Below are 18,349 nucleotides of genomic sequence, written 5' to 3'. Positions count from 1 at the left end.
TAACATAATTAGAACTTTCGTTCAAAGTTAGCTCGTTTTTATTCATGTAAATTTAGCAAAAAAGTTTTTAAAACATAATTTTTTCTTCTTCAAAAATGTGTTGGATGTTCGGCTAACGTTTACTTGTTTTAGAACGTTATGAGAACATTCAAAAGTAACGTTCCCGTAATGTTTGAAGAATTACAAAATGGAATGTTCCTTTGTTTTACCAAGAAGAAAAACTTTTTAAAACAATTTGAACGTTCAGAGAACATGCAGAAATAGCGCTATCATAACTTAACAGGAATGTTAGCAAAACGTTCTTAAGATATTATTAAATAAATATAATAAAAATAATTGCATTAGCTGGGGTTCCGTTCTGCAGTTGCTTTGAACGTGTGAACGGCTCCTTTACATAATCTGAAAAAGTTTATGGATTTTGTAATAGTAATAAAGTTGGGAAAATGACTCATTTCAGCACTTCAGTATTTGGAAATATTGCAAATCTCGATAACACCACATTTCTATGAGACAGCATTCATTAATGCAGAGAATATCAATCATGAATATTACAGTAAAGATTACTTCTGGACAGCATTTATTAATCAAGTATAAATAAGCTATCTGGTAGGCTACTGTTTGTTAATATTTGACTAATGTTAATATATAAAACCTTACTGTCAAGTTATACCCAAATGCCCAACCTATTGTGTTGAACATAAAATCATATAATGATAATGATTTATCTATTGTATAACATAATTTTTTGAACACGTTGTTTTATTCTGTTAACATGATTTACATTAATCACAGAACACACAGTGATACTTCTCCATTCATAAGATTAAAAATAAGATTAGGAAGATGTTCAAGACATTTACAGTTTCCCATCCCATACAACAATATGTAAAAATACATTTGAATAATTTCCTTCCACTGAACTTGCTGTAGACTGACAACTGGTGTGCAAAACAATCAAAGAATGAAATCAAAAAACTAAAAGTAGCATAAAGAAAATGTATGTTTGAATAAAAGGATTACACTGAAATAAAAAAATAAAAAAGTAAGTTACCTGGTTGCCTTAAAATTGAGTTCATTGAAATAAAAAATGTGAGTTAATACAATGAACATTTGAGAATCGACATCACCCTTTATTCAAATATTATTAAAAGATTTTGTAAGCATATTGCGTAATTGTGTATTTTATTTGTAATAATGCAGTGAAACAAGCCAAATTGTGCTATTTTCATGATTTATAACAACATTTTTTATTTATTTATGTGGTTCAGATACAATAATATTTTGAGTTTCTATTTATTAAACCAATTTCCTTCATTGTATTAACTAAAATTTTTTATTTAAATGAACTGAATTTTAAGGCAACCAGGTTACTTACTTTTTAAAGTTAAACCAACAATATTTTTTACAGTGTAGCTGCTTATTACAGAAATGATGGCATACAAGCATTTTTAAAATAAGATTAAAGATTATATTCGTACAGTACCTTAGGCATATTTAAAGCATCAAGAACGTCTAATGAAAGTGTGCTGTGCGGTCAGATTTCAGCAGCCGGTTGCAACAAAACACAAAACCTCAGTGATCATTCATTTATAACTGTTGCAACCGGATCCAACAGGCCTTCAATAAATCCTCAAATAAATAAATTTCCACATAGAAAATTGTGCAAAATACGAATTAAACCCCCGTCAAACACACATACAAATAAATATTAGTTCAATAACTAAATGTATGTCCCAGGAACCGTGTGTGAACGGCAGAATCAACATAACAGGAAGAATTTAATATTAAGAACTACTACTATTAAAACTTTTTTTTTTTTAAAGGCAACTTCAAAAAACAGGGAAAGTGGATGTGCAGCAAGTTTGGACAGGTCACAGATAATCTCCAAATGTGACAGTGTTTCTGCTGATGTTTTAAACACTGCAAAAACATCTCAAAATCCTTCTTTGCTCCCTGAGCTTCATTCGCCCTTCTTCTTTCCAGAGATCTGTTGCTCTGGTTCGGGCTCTACGCCACGGATCCAGTCCAGAGCTGCGGTCATGGTCCCGTCTCCGCTCTGGTGGGAGAAGCAGAGGAACGTGGCCCAGATGAACCCGCAGCAGCCGGTGAACGCTGTGCGGACCAGCGGCGGAACCAGGGCGAAGTTCAGGAACTATGAGCCGTGAAGAGCACAACATGTGAGAACACACACAAACTGTCCCTACTCTCAGAGAACAAGGCACAAAAGCTGTCACCAGGGCAATTCCCTTTCAAAAGGTACACTTTTATACCCTACTTTCCCCTGAAGGGGTGTGCATGTGTAGACATTGAGAGGGACAAGCCCCCCCTAAAAAATTCTGCACTCTGTTTGTTGTTAGGATGACAAAATGTTTTACAAGTTACATGTTTAGGCTGCTCTGCCTCAGTGGTCTAACAGTGCTCGTCAATGTCAAAATGATTGAAATGGCCAATCAAATCAAAGAAGGCGGGGCTTACTGTTCACAGGAGATGAGAGCGAAAGTCATTCATAATGTGACGAGGGAAGAAACATTTTGTTTTCCACATATAGACATACTAATAAGAATGTATGCATTTTTTTTATTTGCAAATAGTTTTATTGATTACAACTACAATTAGACCCAGAATTATTTTTCTTTATTCCCTTTTAATTATCCCCAAAAAACCTTGTTTTCGCCAATGCTCCAGACATTACGACATTGCATACAAGTACCTTAAAGAAATAGTTCACCCAAAAATTATAATTATCCCATGATTTACTCACCCTCAAGCCATCCTCTGTGTATATGACTTTCTTCTTTCAGCCAAACACAATCAGAGTTATATTAAAACATATCCTGGCTCTTCCAAGCTTTATAATGGGAGTGAAATGTAACGTGGATTTTGAAGCCCAGAAAAGTGCATCCATCCATCATAAAAGTGATCCATACAGGGGGTTAATAAAGGCCTTCAGAAGCGAAGCCATACGTTTTTGTAAGAAAAATATGTTTATAACTTTTTAAACTATTATCACTGGCTTCCGGTAATAGCCGTACGCAAGTCGAGTTCTGGCGGAAAAGTGACCTCTGACCTGTCACATGACATATTGATGAACGCGGAAGCGCAGTATGGAATTCCAAAGCTGCCAATCTTAAAAATAAATAAATACATCAATAAATATACAAATAAATGTAAAAAAGCAAAAATATATACATCTTCAACAGACTGATGCAGCGTTCCAAGAAAACCCCATTATATTCAGTGATGCTGTGACTGTCCACACGTGAAGTGACGCGACGCAACAAAATGTTCTATTGTAACCGACGTTTGTCACATGTTGTGCATGTACAAATAGGAAATATGAATGTGAAGTGAATTTGTGGTCTCGTTTCAAATGTATTGATCAATATGCTTGCGTTGACGTCACTGTAGCCTATAGCCAATGTGCACTGCCTTCCGTGTGTTCTGACCGCTAATGGAAAATATCAATTTTACAAATCCAGACCAGAAGATGTTCTACGGCCATGTCCGGAATAAAGAGTAGGCCTAGCCTATCCATATCAAACAGTAAGATTTAAGATTTTGGCCATATACCTATCCAAGTCACAGACAGTATCAACGTTAGTAGAATATACTTATTGTATTTCGACCACAAGGTGTCACTGTGGCCTCAACGCTTCGCCCTCGCCTACTCTGAGCTCGATTGCTATGTCTGAGGTAAACCAAACCCTCCTCATTACCCTACGCACGAATAAATGTAGGAATAAATAATTGTAAAAAATAAATAAATGTAGAAATTAGGGCTGGGCGAATTAACGCGTTAACACGGGCGATTAATTTTTTCAGCTTAACGCGTTAAAAATATTTAACGCAAATAACGCAGCGTCCGTTTTTATATCCATTTTTGCCTAGCGTTACATGATCACGCTCCTATTCATGTAAATGCTTCCAAGCGCGACAAGACACAAGAGAATGCGCTGTATGTCAATGTCCTGTCTGTGTGTGTGTGTGTGTGTGTGTGTGTGTCAGTGTCCTGTCTGTGTGGCTGCGTCTCATGTCAGCTTGTAGAACCACTGTAGTGAGATGGACTTTGTAACGACGTCTTTAGTAGGCTACCTTTTATGGGTCTTGAGAGTGTACATTGTGCCAATGGAGGCCTTTCTGAGCCATCGGAATTCAACTAAAATATCTTAATTTGTGTCCAACAACATAAAGGGAAGTCATTAATGACAGAATTTTCATTTTTAGGTGAATTAACCCTTTAAGAGATTGCACTTTGTGCATTGGAAGCACTCAAATGTCTGTTTTGTATAGCGACATCTGTAAAACAGGAAGTTATTTATAAATTTTTTCAGAAGTTGTAGCATATTCCTTTTGTAAAGCTACAGAACTTGTTTGACTCAATGTTTTGTAAATTTGAGCCATTATTAAGGTCTTCAATAAAACAAGATGAGAACTTAAATATTCCAGCACTTTCTGTGATGTAGTGCTTTTTTTCTCTTTCTCATCAAACCGCAGTTTTTGCAAGTTCCCGCAATTTTATCGCATAAAATTGCATAAATATCCCGCATTTTTCATCGCATTTTTTAAGAAAACGTGCCGCATAATCAAGGATTTTTGCCCGCAACAATCACAAAAAAAAGCCGCATTTTTCTGGAAGGACTGGCTAATCGAGGGACACTCTGACACACACACACAGACACACGCACACTGACACACACTCGACGCACTGACAGACTTGCGTCAGTTTCCTGCTCACATCGAGTTCTCTTTTGCTCTTGAACAAACAATAACAACAACAGAGAGAATTTTAAGTATTCTCATATTAGGAGTCTTAAATTAGTTAAATAACGTCTTAAATGAACTTAAAGAGTTGTGAGGAAATGAGATGCGTGAGATCCGCGTCATGTTCGTCAGTGGCTGTTCTTAAAGTAACAGGAGCACTGATGATGCCTGTCATTAATGTTCATCAAAGAACAAAGGTGACAGAGACAATTGTAGCTTTAATGATGATTAATCTATATTACATTTATTATTTTAAGAAAGCTGTTTGATAACTATTAAATTTCTGTATATGTCTAACAGGGAAGGCCACAGGTAAATATAACATTTATTATAACGGGTTTATGTAAAGATTGTTTTAAGTTAACTTAAATTAAAACTTTTTTTTAAAGCCTAATAAATGTTGAAATTGGGAGCTTTCAGTTATACTGTAATGTAACGTCATTAATGTTTCATAGAGACATCAGTGATACTGGCCTTCGTTCATAAAAACATGCCATTACAACACATATTTAAAATATACTGTCTTTACATTGTTTATACATTAATTTGGAGAGTAACTGAAATTATTAAAATTTCAAAATATAAAAGACTAAAATTTTTTTTTAATCGATTCCCAGCACTAGTAGAAATACATAAATGTCGAAATACATAAATGTAGAAATACATAAATGTAAAAATAAATAAATGTATAAATAAATAAATTTAGAAATGAATAAATGTGGAAATAAATAAAAATAGAAATGTATAAATAAATAAAATAATAAATAAATAATAATGGAAAAAATTAAATATACACACAAATAAGGAAATAAATGTATAAATAATTATTTATTTTAGTTTTTTTTTTTGCTTTTCTATGTATATTTATTTATGTATTTATTTCTTTTTAAAATTGTCAGCTTTGGAATTCCATAGCGCAGAGGATAGAACAAAACAAAACACCGGTCATGAATAAGTCTAAAATGAGAATTTTTAAAGAGAAATGTGTGAGGAGCTTGAGTTTGTTGCCCAGCCATATTTGTTTGATTTCGACTGGCCTACTAGCCTGGCTCCGCCCTCCTACGTACATCCGCTCAATTTTCATTTTCCTTCAGTACTTCGTCTGGGATTGCGGTATATAATTCTTTGGTCTTCTCTGGTCAAATTTTAACCGGTCCAATCAGCGAACAGAGGGAGTGGATGAGAACAATAACATTGATGTTGTGCGCTAGTTTGAGATGAAATACGTCACGACCAAACGTTAGCGATTGGTTATGGCAGATCCAGAGTGTCTCTGGGCAGATCAATAGTTTTAAACTTCAACAGAGTTCCCGCCTTCAAGAAGTAAACGCTTGTCAATGGAGAGTGGCCAAACTCTCTGTACAAATGAAATGAACGAGTCCGGTAGGACCACCGACATGATTACATGTTCATGCGTTTGGGGGCGGAGCTATCAGGAAAGATCCTTTTGCAGGGTTCCTACACAATTTTCATTTCAAAATTCCATACTTTTCCAGACTCAAATTTCCAGACTTCCCTACAGATTTTTCCGACCATATTTAACTTGTTCTGATAAATTGTTTTAAAATTCAACTGCTAACATGTTACATTCTAAAGATTTAGTATTGGCGTTTTTGCCTTTTAATAGGATAGGAAAGTAGCTAGACAGGAAGTAAGGTGGGAGAGAGTCCATGAGGCAGGACTCGAACTCAGGTCTCCCGAAGCACAACAGCACTACATGGCAACGCACTTACCCACAATTCTATCGGCTCCGACAAGTATGTTACCCTCGTCATAATAGATCACCTAACAACAAAACACAATCTAATCTTAATGATTGTGTGCTCCCTCGATATTTTGCTTATTTGATTGTGACGCGGATGCACATGCTCATTCAATGGCCCAGATTGGATACTCTAGTAAATATCGAAGTTTTGCGAAATGGACATGGGCGTCGGAAGCAAAAAAAATGTGGGTGGGTCCTCTCTCAGAATTTTTTTTTACTGGAGCCTAGATGCATTTACATTAAGTACTGTACAAATATACGGCTTTGTTTGCTAAACGTCTGGTTGGGAAAGACAAAATTATGGAAATCGCGTTATCACAGAGAGAGGCAATAGTGTAGGGGTAAGACGCATGGCATCAAGTTTTGACACAAATCTACCCGCGGTTGGAATCCGAATTTTGCCGAACTCGCTCCATTTTCTCATCTCATATCAGATCGGAAAGGCATTTCTTTCTTTTTTTAAATGAAGAAAATATTAGAAAAGTGTAAATAAAGCATCTAACATGTGTTTAATAATAAGTGTTTATTGGTTAGGGGTAAGTAAACAGACATGTGCTGACGGTAAAAGTGAGTGGGCCCAATATCATTGATCGTAAAAAGTGGGTGGGTCTTGTCCCATGGTTCCGACGCCCATGGAAATGGAAATACACAACCTTAATTTGTAACACTGAGAAAATATAGAACATAACAGTAACGTTAAAAAGAAACAACACTCACGCCGCGTCACGCGAAAACGCAATTGTACTCTGTGAATGCACCTGATAAGAGTGATAAATTGACCGCTGTTCCGCTGCGCGGTACGACGAGTACAGCACTCAGCACTCTGCTTTGTGCTCAACCGTGCATTTTTTAATACTCAAACATCTCTGCGTCTTATTGACGGGCATAATAGTCGCGCGACACAACGAATCGATAATGAAATTCGTTGCCAACTCTTTTAATAATGGATTTTTATCGATTTGTTGTTGCAGCCCTAGTAACAACCAATCACTGCAGACCTAAACTCCAGCAGATCAAGTGTAAAAACAATCAGCAGCACTGGCAGACTGATCCAAACGCCATGAAAAAAAACTGATTGTATATATTATATATATTTATTATATACATTTAGAAATTCTTAATTTTATATTTAGAAAACAAAATAGGGACAATAGTCTGGAAACATAAATATTTTTCCATACTTTTCCAGACCTGGAAATTACTCAAATCAAATTCCATACTTTTCCAAACCCCGTAGGAACCCTGCTTTTGGGGAGGGGCGTGTTTATTTTGGTGATTTCAAATGTTTCTCAGAAATCGCTAACTGCACCTTTAAAAGTGGTAAAGTGGTGTGTGACTGTGATTTACCTGCATAAACGGCCAGTACATCAGCCCGGTCTGCAAGAAACAAACACAAGATTGAAATCTGAAGTATGTGATGCCTTGTAAATCTGACATTTTCCAGCAAAACTGTAGATTCATAATGATGATGATGACACTTGACTGCTCAGATCTGGAGAGTCGGTTCAGAGTCAGACTCACCTTGTACGTGTTGAGGAACTTCTCCTTCCAGTCCAGCAGGATCTCATCTCTGCCCTCCATGAAGCTCACACCTGCTCAAAGACATCACAACAACACATCTCATGTCAAACTGCCGCGCGCGCGCATCATCAGCTCACCTGTGCTCACCTGTGTAAAAGGCGCTGATGGCGAGCGGCGCGGCGAGCGTCTGGTCCAGCAGAAGCTTCCGCAGCACCGTTCGCAGCGCGTTACCGGGGAAGCGTCGCTCCAGGAAGCGCATCCAAAAGAAATTAAAGTTGCCATGAAAAGTGAACGCAACCACGGCGACGTTTCTCGTGTGAGACCAGTCCACTTCTTTCCGCGAGAAGCGCTGGTGGACGAAATCTCCGCCTGCGAACAGGCACCCGTACAAGGTTACATTGGTCACCCACGGGAAGCGTCTGACGGGCGTTAACAACGCGTCGCGCATCTCAGTGTCCTCTCATTAATAACAACAATGATCCACGAACAGTTGAGATTAAATGTAGATTGATCCTCAACGCTGCTACAAGATCTATATAGTTATAAAAAACTCTAATGTACAGTTGCTGTTTGACAGTCCTCAGTTGGTAGGGCAACCGACACGCGCATGCGTAGAACCACCCTATCGCCCCGCCCACTGAACGGGAGAGGGAGTAAATCGGGCTACACAAACCTTTTTTATTGTTTATTGTACAACACAAGACCGAGAAAAACCAATACACAAGCACCAGGATGAACACTAACTAGCTAAGAGCAAGAATCAGGACAAACGATTAACAGACAAAGAAAATAATATACTATTTTGACATAGAGGAACAGGAATTTGGAAGTGTTTATTCGTGTATTTATATAAAAAAAATACTAAATAATGTCTCAAATGAGACATTTTTTTTATAAATACACGAATAAACACTACAAATGACAGAAAGGGTGGACTTGTTCCATAATTCTAATTGAAATAGACTAAGTTCTACTTCGAACTTAATATTTTAATAAACATTGTTAAAATACATTTAAATTGTTTTTTTTAATTCACGTGTTTTTGCATATGAGTTTGATTTCCTTGAGTTTTGATAGTTAGAATAATGTGTTATGTATAATTAGAATTATGTAATAATGTATTCATGTAATAACCATCCACACATCATGTTCTGCCTTCCTGAAGCCATTAATAGTACTAAATATTAATTTATTTGCATTTTACTAGCCTATTTGGTGATGTGTATGGGTTTTTTTTTTGGTGACCATTTACAGGTATGAATCATATTCACGAGGCATCGATGTTCTGATGAAACATTTAATAAACATCCTCTGTACGCTACATGGCTGAACTCATTCGTGTGTCCCGTCATGCCCCGGTGCATTGTGGTTGCTGCCAGGGGCGCATGCGCACAGCGGAGCTCCATCTTTCCATCCCGAGCGCAGAAGAGCAGCGGATGTGTTGATGCTTTTAGCCGTTTTGTTTTTATTTTTAAACGCCCAGAGTCGATGAGAAACAAACCCGAGCGGACTCTTCCTCCGTTATTATCCTCCTGGGAGCTTCCAGCCGACAGAAATGCGGCGTGTGGCGGGTGTTATGAGGTAGATTGAGCCGCTGCTGCTGCGCTTCGGCCGCGGCGACACATTTGAGTGTAAATCCGCTGCAAGAGTGTTTCCGGCCCGCACGCGAGCAGGTACGTACGTGCGGCTCGTGAGTTTTTGTGTACGTGTGATTGTGTGTTTGTTGCGCGTGTGTTGTTTAGGTTAGCAGTTAGCTGTGTGTGTGTGTGTATGTGTGTGTGTATATGTGTGTGCGCGTGTGCGCGCGTGCGCTCGCACGGATTCACCCGCAGCCATAATGAGCCCAGAGCTCCATCCCGAACCGAACCGAACAGAAGCGCCGGTGCTGGGCTGCGATCTGACCTCTGTTAGCGAGTCTGATGTGCTTCGCCTTCATCTCTGACTAGCTTTAGCTTTAGCTGTGGGCCAGCTGCTCGTTTATCTGCACTGGGTTAGTGTTGTCATTATTAAATGCAGAAATAAGTGATGGTAAATGTGCGTTTGTATAACAACAAACATCACAAGTGTGTGAGCAGGACATTTCATCTGTCAGTTTGATCAATCATCATCAAGAGAGAATCTGTCTGATCACATCTGAACCTCACATTATTTTACTGTCAGTACAACTGTCACTCATATATCAGTGTGAATACAGTGATTAACACACTATTTACAGCTATCAATCGATGGATAAATCTGACAGCCGAGATGGGAATGATCTAATGTCATGTTAATGACAGGTAGGCAGCACCTGGGGGTGTCTCACACACACACACACACACACACACACACACACACACACACACACACACACACACACACACACACACACACATACTCTGACCTAATGTGTCTCACACAACACTTATGTAGTGATCAAGGCATTCTGTGTCTCTGTCATGCATGTTGTCGCCGTTTAACTTGTGTATATTTTTCTGTGGTTAGTGAAATGATTGCATTGTCATTTCTGATGTTGTTTTGTCAGCACACATTGCAGTCAATGACCTCTGACCTTTTTAAGGTCACTGCAGGTCAGAACAGCTGGACTCTGTAGGTCCGTCCCAATTTGCATACTTGTGCACTATTCTATGCCGTTTTGTAGTATAGTGCGAGTAGTGAAAAAGTGCACTTTAAATACCCGGATGATGCACTTAATTAACCCAAAAGCAAAGTGTGGAAGCTTCATGCACTCAAGCTGTCACAGCTGTACTTGCGTAGTGAGTGATCGATGCTGAATGACAAAATAACATTTTATAATTCATACAGTTGAGTACACACAGTGTGTCATTTAGGACACAATTGTGTGTATGATCACATTGTGTCATCTCTGGTGGTGTTGTCATTCAGTTGCAGTGTAGTTTGTGCAGATCAGCACCTGATTGCTTGTGTAAAGGGTTTCATTTTTGTCAAAATCTTCTATGACAGCAAGCGTGCAGCTTCTGCAGGTGATATGTGTGACTGTCATTGTCCCGTGTGTGTGTGTGTGTGCTGCTCATTCAGACCTGTAGTGAGTCAGCAACACAGTGACACACACAGCTGCTCGTCTTCTCATGAATGTGGCCGTGTCTTCTCTGTAAGTCCAACGTGGAGGTTTGTGTGATCTGGACTCAGACCTGTTCACACTGCTGATTGTTCACGAGTGAATTCAGATCTCATACACTCACCTAAGCCAACCCAGAATGCCCAGGATTCAATCTGCCTCTTGTTTGCGCTTCAGAATAGAAAAACGTAGGCTACGTTCACACTGCAAGTCTTGGGGCTCAATTGAAATTATTTTTTGTATAGCTGTTCACTAGGGCTGCACGATTAATCGCAATAAACCTGAAATTGTGCTTAAACTGATTTGGCTTTTTGTGATTATGAAATTGCAAAGGCTGCAATTATTCTTTATGCACAGCTTGTCAGTGAAGCTCAGTTGTAAATGATGCTCCATCTGAAAGCACTGCGAGTTTGAGTCGCTTATAACATGCATTTGAAAAAGCAACATCTTTCCAAACATGAGAAACATTTACTCACTTCATAACGACAATTAAGCGTCCTTCTGCATTATTTCATAGTATTCTATACAGTTATAAAGGCTATGTCGATCAGCATTGAAGTTTAAATATACTTTATTATTAGGAAAATATCCCAGAAGGCTTGAAGAACTCCGATAAACCATATATTGTTGTAGTCATGTGTTTATTAGTCATGTTTAATCAATCAAAGCTTTTCAGTCTTCTGTTTATTCAGCTACAGTGATAGTCTGACGCCCATAGGGATTTCCTAGAACGACGTGTTATTGTACTTCTGCAGGGCAAATTTTGATCTTCTGCTCGAGATTGCCCCCTGGCTTTCAGATGGAGCATATTTACTACTGATTACACAGCTGACAAGCTGCGCATACAAAGAAAATGGCAGCCTTTGCCAAATCGCATGCGGTTTAATTTCGATTAATCGTGCATCCCTACTGTTCACATTGTTGTTTTAAATGTGGCCAATACCAGATTTCCAGTGCAAACAGATCATGGTCCTGAACTGACCCGAATGCGCAAAAGAACGATAAAAAGACGTGACGCAGCACAACATTATATAGATTAAAGTACATTAAAGTAAGTGATTACTAGGCTTGCTACGGTAGTCGGTGTTGCCGGTGTTCAGACTCAACACCGGTTACATCACTTGCCCATCGTGGCACCGCCCCACTGTCGTTTTGATTTTTTTATAGTAATAAAATCATTTAGTTCAGTTAGAGAACAGACAATACAAATAAAAACTGCACGTGTCTGCTTAATAAAGTATGATCCGACCCTGAGTCTCTGCAGATTTCATTCATCAGAGAGTGAGGAGCTGACTGAGATGATCGCGGAAGATTTGGTTGCGAAGCGTGAAAGCGCCTATTTAAGGGTTTGTCATTTTGTTTTGTTGTTGTGTTTTTCATAAAAAACAATAGGCTAATAAACCCACAATTCAAGCAACCCGCAGCCGAATTGGCGCTAATTCAGAACCGAAAGTAAAATGTGCACAGCCGCACAGAGCGTGCATTTACGGACGAACTGTCATTCATTCATGGCGTGCGTCTCAATCAGCTCCCTAGTTCAGTAATCATGTAACTCAATGCCTGATCAGTGCCCTGACTACTGAACTAGGGAGCTGATTGAGACGCACCCATGGCCTCACAGAGCGCGCATTTACGGACAAACTGTCATTTAATTCATGGCCTCACATACCCCTTCTCCACCAGAATGAACCGGGTGCTAGTTCAGAGTCAGTGCTAGTGCCAGTTCGTAGTTGGTTCAACTGACGAGCCTTCTAAGTACCGGTTTTCCACGGGCTACAGAGCCACCACAGAGCCAGGTCTTACGTCACTGTATACGTCTCATCTTTCTCAGCAACGCTAGCGAGGCAGCGGGAAACACACACACACCAGGCTTGTTTGAGATGCATCGGCGCTGTGCAGACTGATCAGCGTGTGATATCAAAATACCGCATGAGCGAGTCAAAAGCATAAGAAGCCGTGTGCTCTCGCTGTACTTTGATGTTATTCGGCGATCGGTCTACGCAATGTTGCGTTACTTTTGATGCACATGGCTTTACGATCCTACATCGGCGTCAAAACACAGCGAATCCAACACATTCGTGCAGCTTGCCCTGATTTGTATAGACGGAGATTACAATCAAGCAGCTATTAGCTCCATTAGCTGATATTAAAAAAATGGCGGATCTCAAGTTTGTGTTTGTCTTGTTGGTCAGGGTAACCCAGCCCCTGACGCAAGCGGTTCTTACTTCTAGACCAGCAATGTTTTGGTGCTACTTAGGAACCACTTTTTCTGGTTCGGAGCTGGTGCTTTGGGTGTGGAAAGACAAAGAACTGATTTGAAACTAGGCTCTGGTTCCACACCAGCACTGCCTCGGTGGAAAAGGGGGAACAGAGCGCGCATTTACAGACAAGCTGTCATTCACAGTGTGTGCCCACTGGCATGTTTTCAGTTGCGTTATGAAAGCCCGAGCGGTCGTGTGCCTGTTACTTCCGGTTAGATAGAATTAGTGATTTAAAAGTCGGTGATACCGGTATTACTGGTGTTGTCACACATCAATTAACCAGTGGGAAAATTTCCTCACCGTCAGAATCCTATATTACGTGTTTATTTATAGTGTCTTCTGCGGAAGCCAGCGAATTTATGCACAGGCAATATTTGATACGAGCCCTCGTGTTTTGCTTGTATGTAGAGCTGTCACTGTAATACTCATGAGCTCTGACACATCACTGTCCCTCACTGACTACCTTTCGCAACTGTCTTGATATCGTTGGGTATGTAAAATCTTTATAGTGACTACCATAAGTGCCGAAATGTGGCAAATAAAGTTGCGTGAATTCCAATATGACTGTTCAGACTGTGGTCGTGCAAAACCTGTATTTGATTTAGCACCACATATGTAAGTGGCACAAATCAGAATTGAAAAGATCAGATTCCATGTGGTTTGTGCTGTTCACACTGTTATGAAAAAAAACAAACAAAAAAAGCAAGTTTTTTTTTAAAGCCACATTTGCCTGCAGTCTGAACGTAGCCTTAGGCTGGCCATACACTAGGGATGTGATGGTAAAGAAATTTTCCCACCGGTTAATCAACATGTGACAACACTGGGGCTTTTAAATCGCTAATTCCAAATTGAAAGTAAAATGTGCACGGCCGCTCCGGCATTCATAACGGTGCGGAGCAAAGCGAGTGTTTTCAACGAATTCCTATAGAAGTTGAGCTGCCATATAGGGCTGGGCGATATATCGCATGACATTGTTAGGCGCATCTCGTCAGTAAAGCCGGTTCCTTGATTAGTAGTAAATCGCCATCACCTGCTTTCAGATAGAGCGGCATTTACTACACAGAGCCGTAGTTCACTGACAAGCTGAGCCATATCGCATTAATTATCACGGACGTATCGCCTGCGATAATTAATGCGAAATGGCTCAGCTTGTCAGTGAACTACGGCTCTGTGTAGTAAATGCCGCTCTATCTGAAAGCAGGTGATGGCGATTTACTGCTAATCAAGGAACCGGCTTTACTGACGAGATGCGCCTAACAATGTCATGCGATATATCGCCCAGCCCTACTTCCATACATACATACATGCGTGTGGCCGTACATGCGTGCGCTTTTTCAATCTTTTATAAAATTCTACTCATTTTGTACATGTACTTATTTTTGTTTGCTTGGATTTTAAATGTTTGTTTTTATTATATTAATTATGTAATTATAATGTAATTATATAAGTAATTATGAAATTAGGTTGTTAAATGTTAAACTGTGTGGCTGTGTGCATTTTACTTTCGGTTTAGAATTAGCGCCAATTCAGGGTTGAATGGTGGGTTCATTAGCCCAGTACAATGACAAACTCACTTAGATAGATGCATTTACATTTAGCTTTGAGACAAAGTCTTCTCCTCACTCTCGTGATAAATGAAATGTCTTCTCCTGCTGCTGATCCATGCTAGGACTTAAGCAGACACGTTCAGTTTTTTTCTCTAACGGAACTAAATGATTTTTATTACAATAAAAAGCCTACCACACACATGAAGATTTAAAGCCTGATTTTGAGCCCGATTTGCACCCCCAAACAATCGAGGGGGCGTGGCCTGATTCGAGGCTTATCACAAAACACTTTTTGTCCAAAACATCCTCAATTGTGTGGTGTCATTACGATTATTTTACTGCTCCCGATCGCATCGGAGCCCGCACAATCCCAAATCATAAATATCAAACATGCTTGATATTTCCGAGTCTTGATCGGGCTGCCTCTGACATAATACCCGCGATAGCCTATGAGAGTGAACAATAGCTGAAACTTGGCATGCCATGAAAGTGAAGTATTGAGAAAGATCATATTCTTTTTCTCTCCTTTTTTAAACACAACTCACGCCAGGAGAACCAGCTGACATCGTCAATCAGTGTTATTAATCGACAGGTGTGTGTGGTCTTGCTGTCCAGACAAATCTTCTAGTGTGTGTGTTAGAAGGATTATAATGCTAAAATTGGTTGAAAATGCCCTTATATCTGTGGTCTCCGACAGTTTTAAAATTGGTTAAGATTTGAAAAACGTCTAGTGTGTCCCAGGCCTTCTTTTTTATTATTTGACCTGAAATTTTAAGGATTTCAACATGATCTTTCTCTTTGTGAGCCACGTTCAAATGTCGTTCTGAAATCAACAGTGTGTTATTTACCCATGCTGATGCCTTCACATTGTAAAGGTCTGCTTTACATGTTTTTTGATTTCATCTTTCATCATATAGGTGGAGCAAATCTGTCCTGACCAATCAGAGCTCACCTATCAACATGTATGTGGCTCAGCAGAGTTTAAAAAGATAGGGGTCGGTAAAATTTTGTAAAAAAAGTTATTCCTGTAATTAAAGCAGAATTGTCAGCATCATTACTCCAGTCTTAAGTGTCACATGATCCTTCAGAAATCATTCTAAAATGCTGATTTGCTGCTCAAGAAACATTTATGATTATTATCAATGATGAAAACAGTTGTGCTGCTTCATATTTTAGTGGAAACCACTAAAGCTTTTTAAAGCAGGATGGATTCTGATTGGCCTGATTCAACTGGGAAAGATCGTCCTGAAAGTGGTTCCAATGATATTGTTTCTTTATCTTTATAGTTGTGGTGTGGACTTTTTTTTTTTTAATTCAATGATTTTTAGAACTATATCTTTATCGGTATTGTGCTTGTTGTGAAGCTGCCATGGTGTTTAAAAGGAAAGAAAGAAAGAACCAAGTGACATTTTGTTCCTTTCAGTTGCATTTTGAAGTTTTGAGAGTGTGATCACGATCTCAGGTTCATTGACTTCATTAATGAGACTTACAGCAGCGTTTGGTGAAATCTTCCATTTTCAGATCATTACGGTATGCTGAGCAGAAACACATTGTAGTTTTTATATAATAAAGGTTTGAGAGGAGCGTGTGCATGAAAGCTCTGATCTTGCCTGTTTTCAAAACTGAAGTGTTTGGATTGTAATATTTTCTTTCTCTCTTTTAGGAACCATGAATTTACGCGAGCTGCATCTAAACGGCCCATGATGAGCAGCACATCTAAAGACCTGCCGTAGGAACGTGACATGTGCTGTCCACTGTAAAGACGCGTCACCTGACCTGGACGGACGCCTCCGGCGCTGAGCCCGCGGGTCCCACTGCCTGCTGGGAGCTGCAACTGTTTCCATGTGTCTAGTCATTTGAGGTGCTTTTATGTCAAGATCAGAAGCGCTTTCAGACTTCTTTCTCATGGCTTTGATTGGTCAGACTCTAGCAGCGGAGTTCCTGTCTGCATTGAGTGGCAAAGTAATGAGGCCCTTTCGCGGCTGGTCTGCGCTGTGAGCCCGTCTCACTGCGGTCCGGCCCGCAACTCCGCCCCGCTTTCAGGAAAGTTGTGCTCCGTCTTCCCTCTTCTGAGCGTCAGAATGAGACATTGTGTCGGGACAGAGAAGAGCGTGTGATCTCTCACGAGGAGTTTTGCACTGGTCCATAAAAATGAATGGAGGTAAAGAAAGGGAGGGTGGGGACGGCAGAGGGCAGCTCGCCCAGGTGCCCATCGGCTGGCAGCGAAAGGTGGAGACCCCGGGTGTCATTTATATCAGGTATGTACTTTCTTGTTATTTTTAAGAGCGTTTTTACACTGGCAGTTTAGTTCGGAACGGGGCATGGTTTGGATGAAAAATTGCTAATGTGAAAGCTGTCATGCAGAAATTCGTGTGAATGTGAAAGCAACAATGACTCGAGGGCACACTTGTTCAGGAAGTTAAGTAACCTGTGCATGTGTTTTAGCTGATTACGGTGTATTTAGTTCAATAAAACACACATAAGGGATGATTGTATTGATGATTTACCTTGGATACAACCGAGAGTGAGCCTGCAGTGTATTCGTGCATAGTGCGTGCAATCAGGGCAACAAAGGGTTTGATAGAATTAAGTTAAGTGTGAAACCACCAGACCAGCCCGTGAGGGTGCTGGGAACAACCACACTTGGACCGCAGCAAACGTGCCCAGTGTAAAAACGCCCTAAGATGCTTAACTGTTGCATTAGCAGGGTCAAAATGATTTTTTGCCTCAATTTACTGCTCATAAATATCACTTACAAGCCAGGAATCGCTATTTTACATTATTTTTAGGGCTGTGCAAAACAATATTTCCTTACACACAAGCCGGCGATATTTGCGGGCACCATATCTTTGCATTAGTGTTCATTTTGTTAACGATATATAGGACACAAAATGTAAAAGGTCCCGTTTTTCCTGATTTTTTTTGAAGCTTTGATTGTGTTTACAGTGTGCAATATAACGTGTTCATGTTTCGCGTGTAAAAAAAAAAACAGTATTTTTCACGCAATTTACTTATCTGTATACCGCTGTTTTCACTGTCCTAAAAACGGCTTGAAGATTTCCTTATTCTATGAAGTCCCTCCTTCAGAAATACGTAACGAGTTTTGATTGTGCCAGCGGTTCCCGTGTTGTGATTCGACAGCAGCTTAGCGCACGTTGCCCGGTAAGGTCACGCCTCTTACCATAACAGGGAGATGCATGTGCTCAAAGTACAGCGCCCCTGAGGGCCAAACAAAGGTGATTTGACTCCGGGATGAAAATAACAGCGTCTGGACGACATGGCGACAAACGCAACCGAACGCAACACTTCCTCTTCTCCACGTGGGAGAGCAACAAGACCACGCCCCCTTTTTTGCGTATTCTTGTGGAGGTTAGTCAACAAACTGTTCTACTGACGTCATTAAAGCAGGATGTAC

At 39.8% G+C, this 18,349-nt stretch overlaps 2 protein-coding genes across 4 annotated transcripts in view; one reads left to right on the top strand and one right to left on the bottom strand.

The window, feature by feature from the left end:
- Positions 1 to 562: 562 nt before the first annotated feature.
- On the bottom strand, positions 563 to 8,679 carry LOC307140584 (mpv17-like protein). Of its 2 annotated transcripts, XR_013818258.1 has the most exons (5): positions 8,195 to 8,656; positions 8,048 to 8,118; positions 7,874 to 7,903; positions 1,391 to 2,152; positions 748 to 1,051 (listed from the first exon to the last, which is right to left on the bottom strand). XR_013818258.1 is itself a non-coding variant. In XM_079840191.1 (4 exons), exons 1-4 carry the CDS (start codon positions 8,493 to 8,495, stop codon positions 1,961 to 1,963), a joined length of 594 nt encoding a protein of 197 aa, XP_079696317.1. In that variant the 5' UTR covers positions 8,496 to 8,679; the 3' UTR covers positions 563 to 1,960. The 2 variants fall into 2 exon arrangements, 1 of the variants encoding a protein (XP_079696317.1); XM_079840191.1 differs by having other exon boundaries at positions 563 to 2,152; positions 8,195 to 8,679.
- A 753-nt stretch (positions 8,680 to 9,432) lies between these two features.
- Positions 9,433 to 18,349, top strand: part of mbd5 (methyl-CpG binding domain protein 5) — a 35,575-nt gene continuing 26,658 nt past the window's right edge. For both annotated transcript variants that reach the window (XM_079840956.1, XM_079840955.1), the window contains exons 1-2: positions 9,433 to 9,720; positions 16,598 to 17,192. In XM_079840956.1, the coding sequence (XP_079697082.1) occupies positions 17,086 to 17,192 (107 nt within the window). In that variant the 5' untranslated portion in view covers positions 9,433 to 9,720; positions 16,598 to 17,085. The remainder of the gene's footprint in view (positions 9,721 to 16,597; positions 17,193 to 18,349) is intronic.

Source organism: Gobio gobio, assembly GCF_949357685.1.
Source record: "Gobio gobio genome assembly, chromosome: 17".
Lineage (NCBI taxonomy): Eukaryota > Metazoa > Chordata > Actinopteri > Cypriniformes > Gobionidae > Gobio > Gobio gobio.
The sequence above is the reverse complement of the archived record's forward strand: the minus strand, read 5'-3'. Positions and strand labels throughout refer to the sequence as shown.

Excerpts from the sequence above, each read along its gene's own strand:
- LOC307140584 (XM_079840191.1), bottom strand. The coding sequence starts at position 8,495 with ATGCGCGACGCGTTGTTAACGCCCGTCAGACGCTTCCCGTGGGTGACC. Across the intron at positions 8,119-8,194 it reads CATCAGCGCCTTTTACACAG|GTGTGAGCTTCATGGAGGGC; the intron begins GTGAGCACAGGT and ends GTCTTTGAGCAG. Across the intron at positions 7,904-8,047 it reads AGTTCCTCAACACGTACAAG|ACCGGGCTGATGTACTGGCC; the intron begins GTGAGTCTGACT and ends TGTTTCTTGCAG.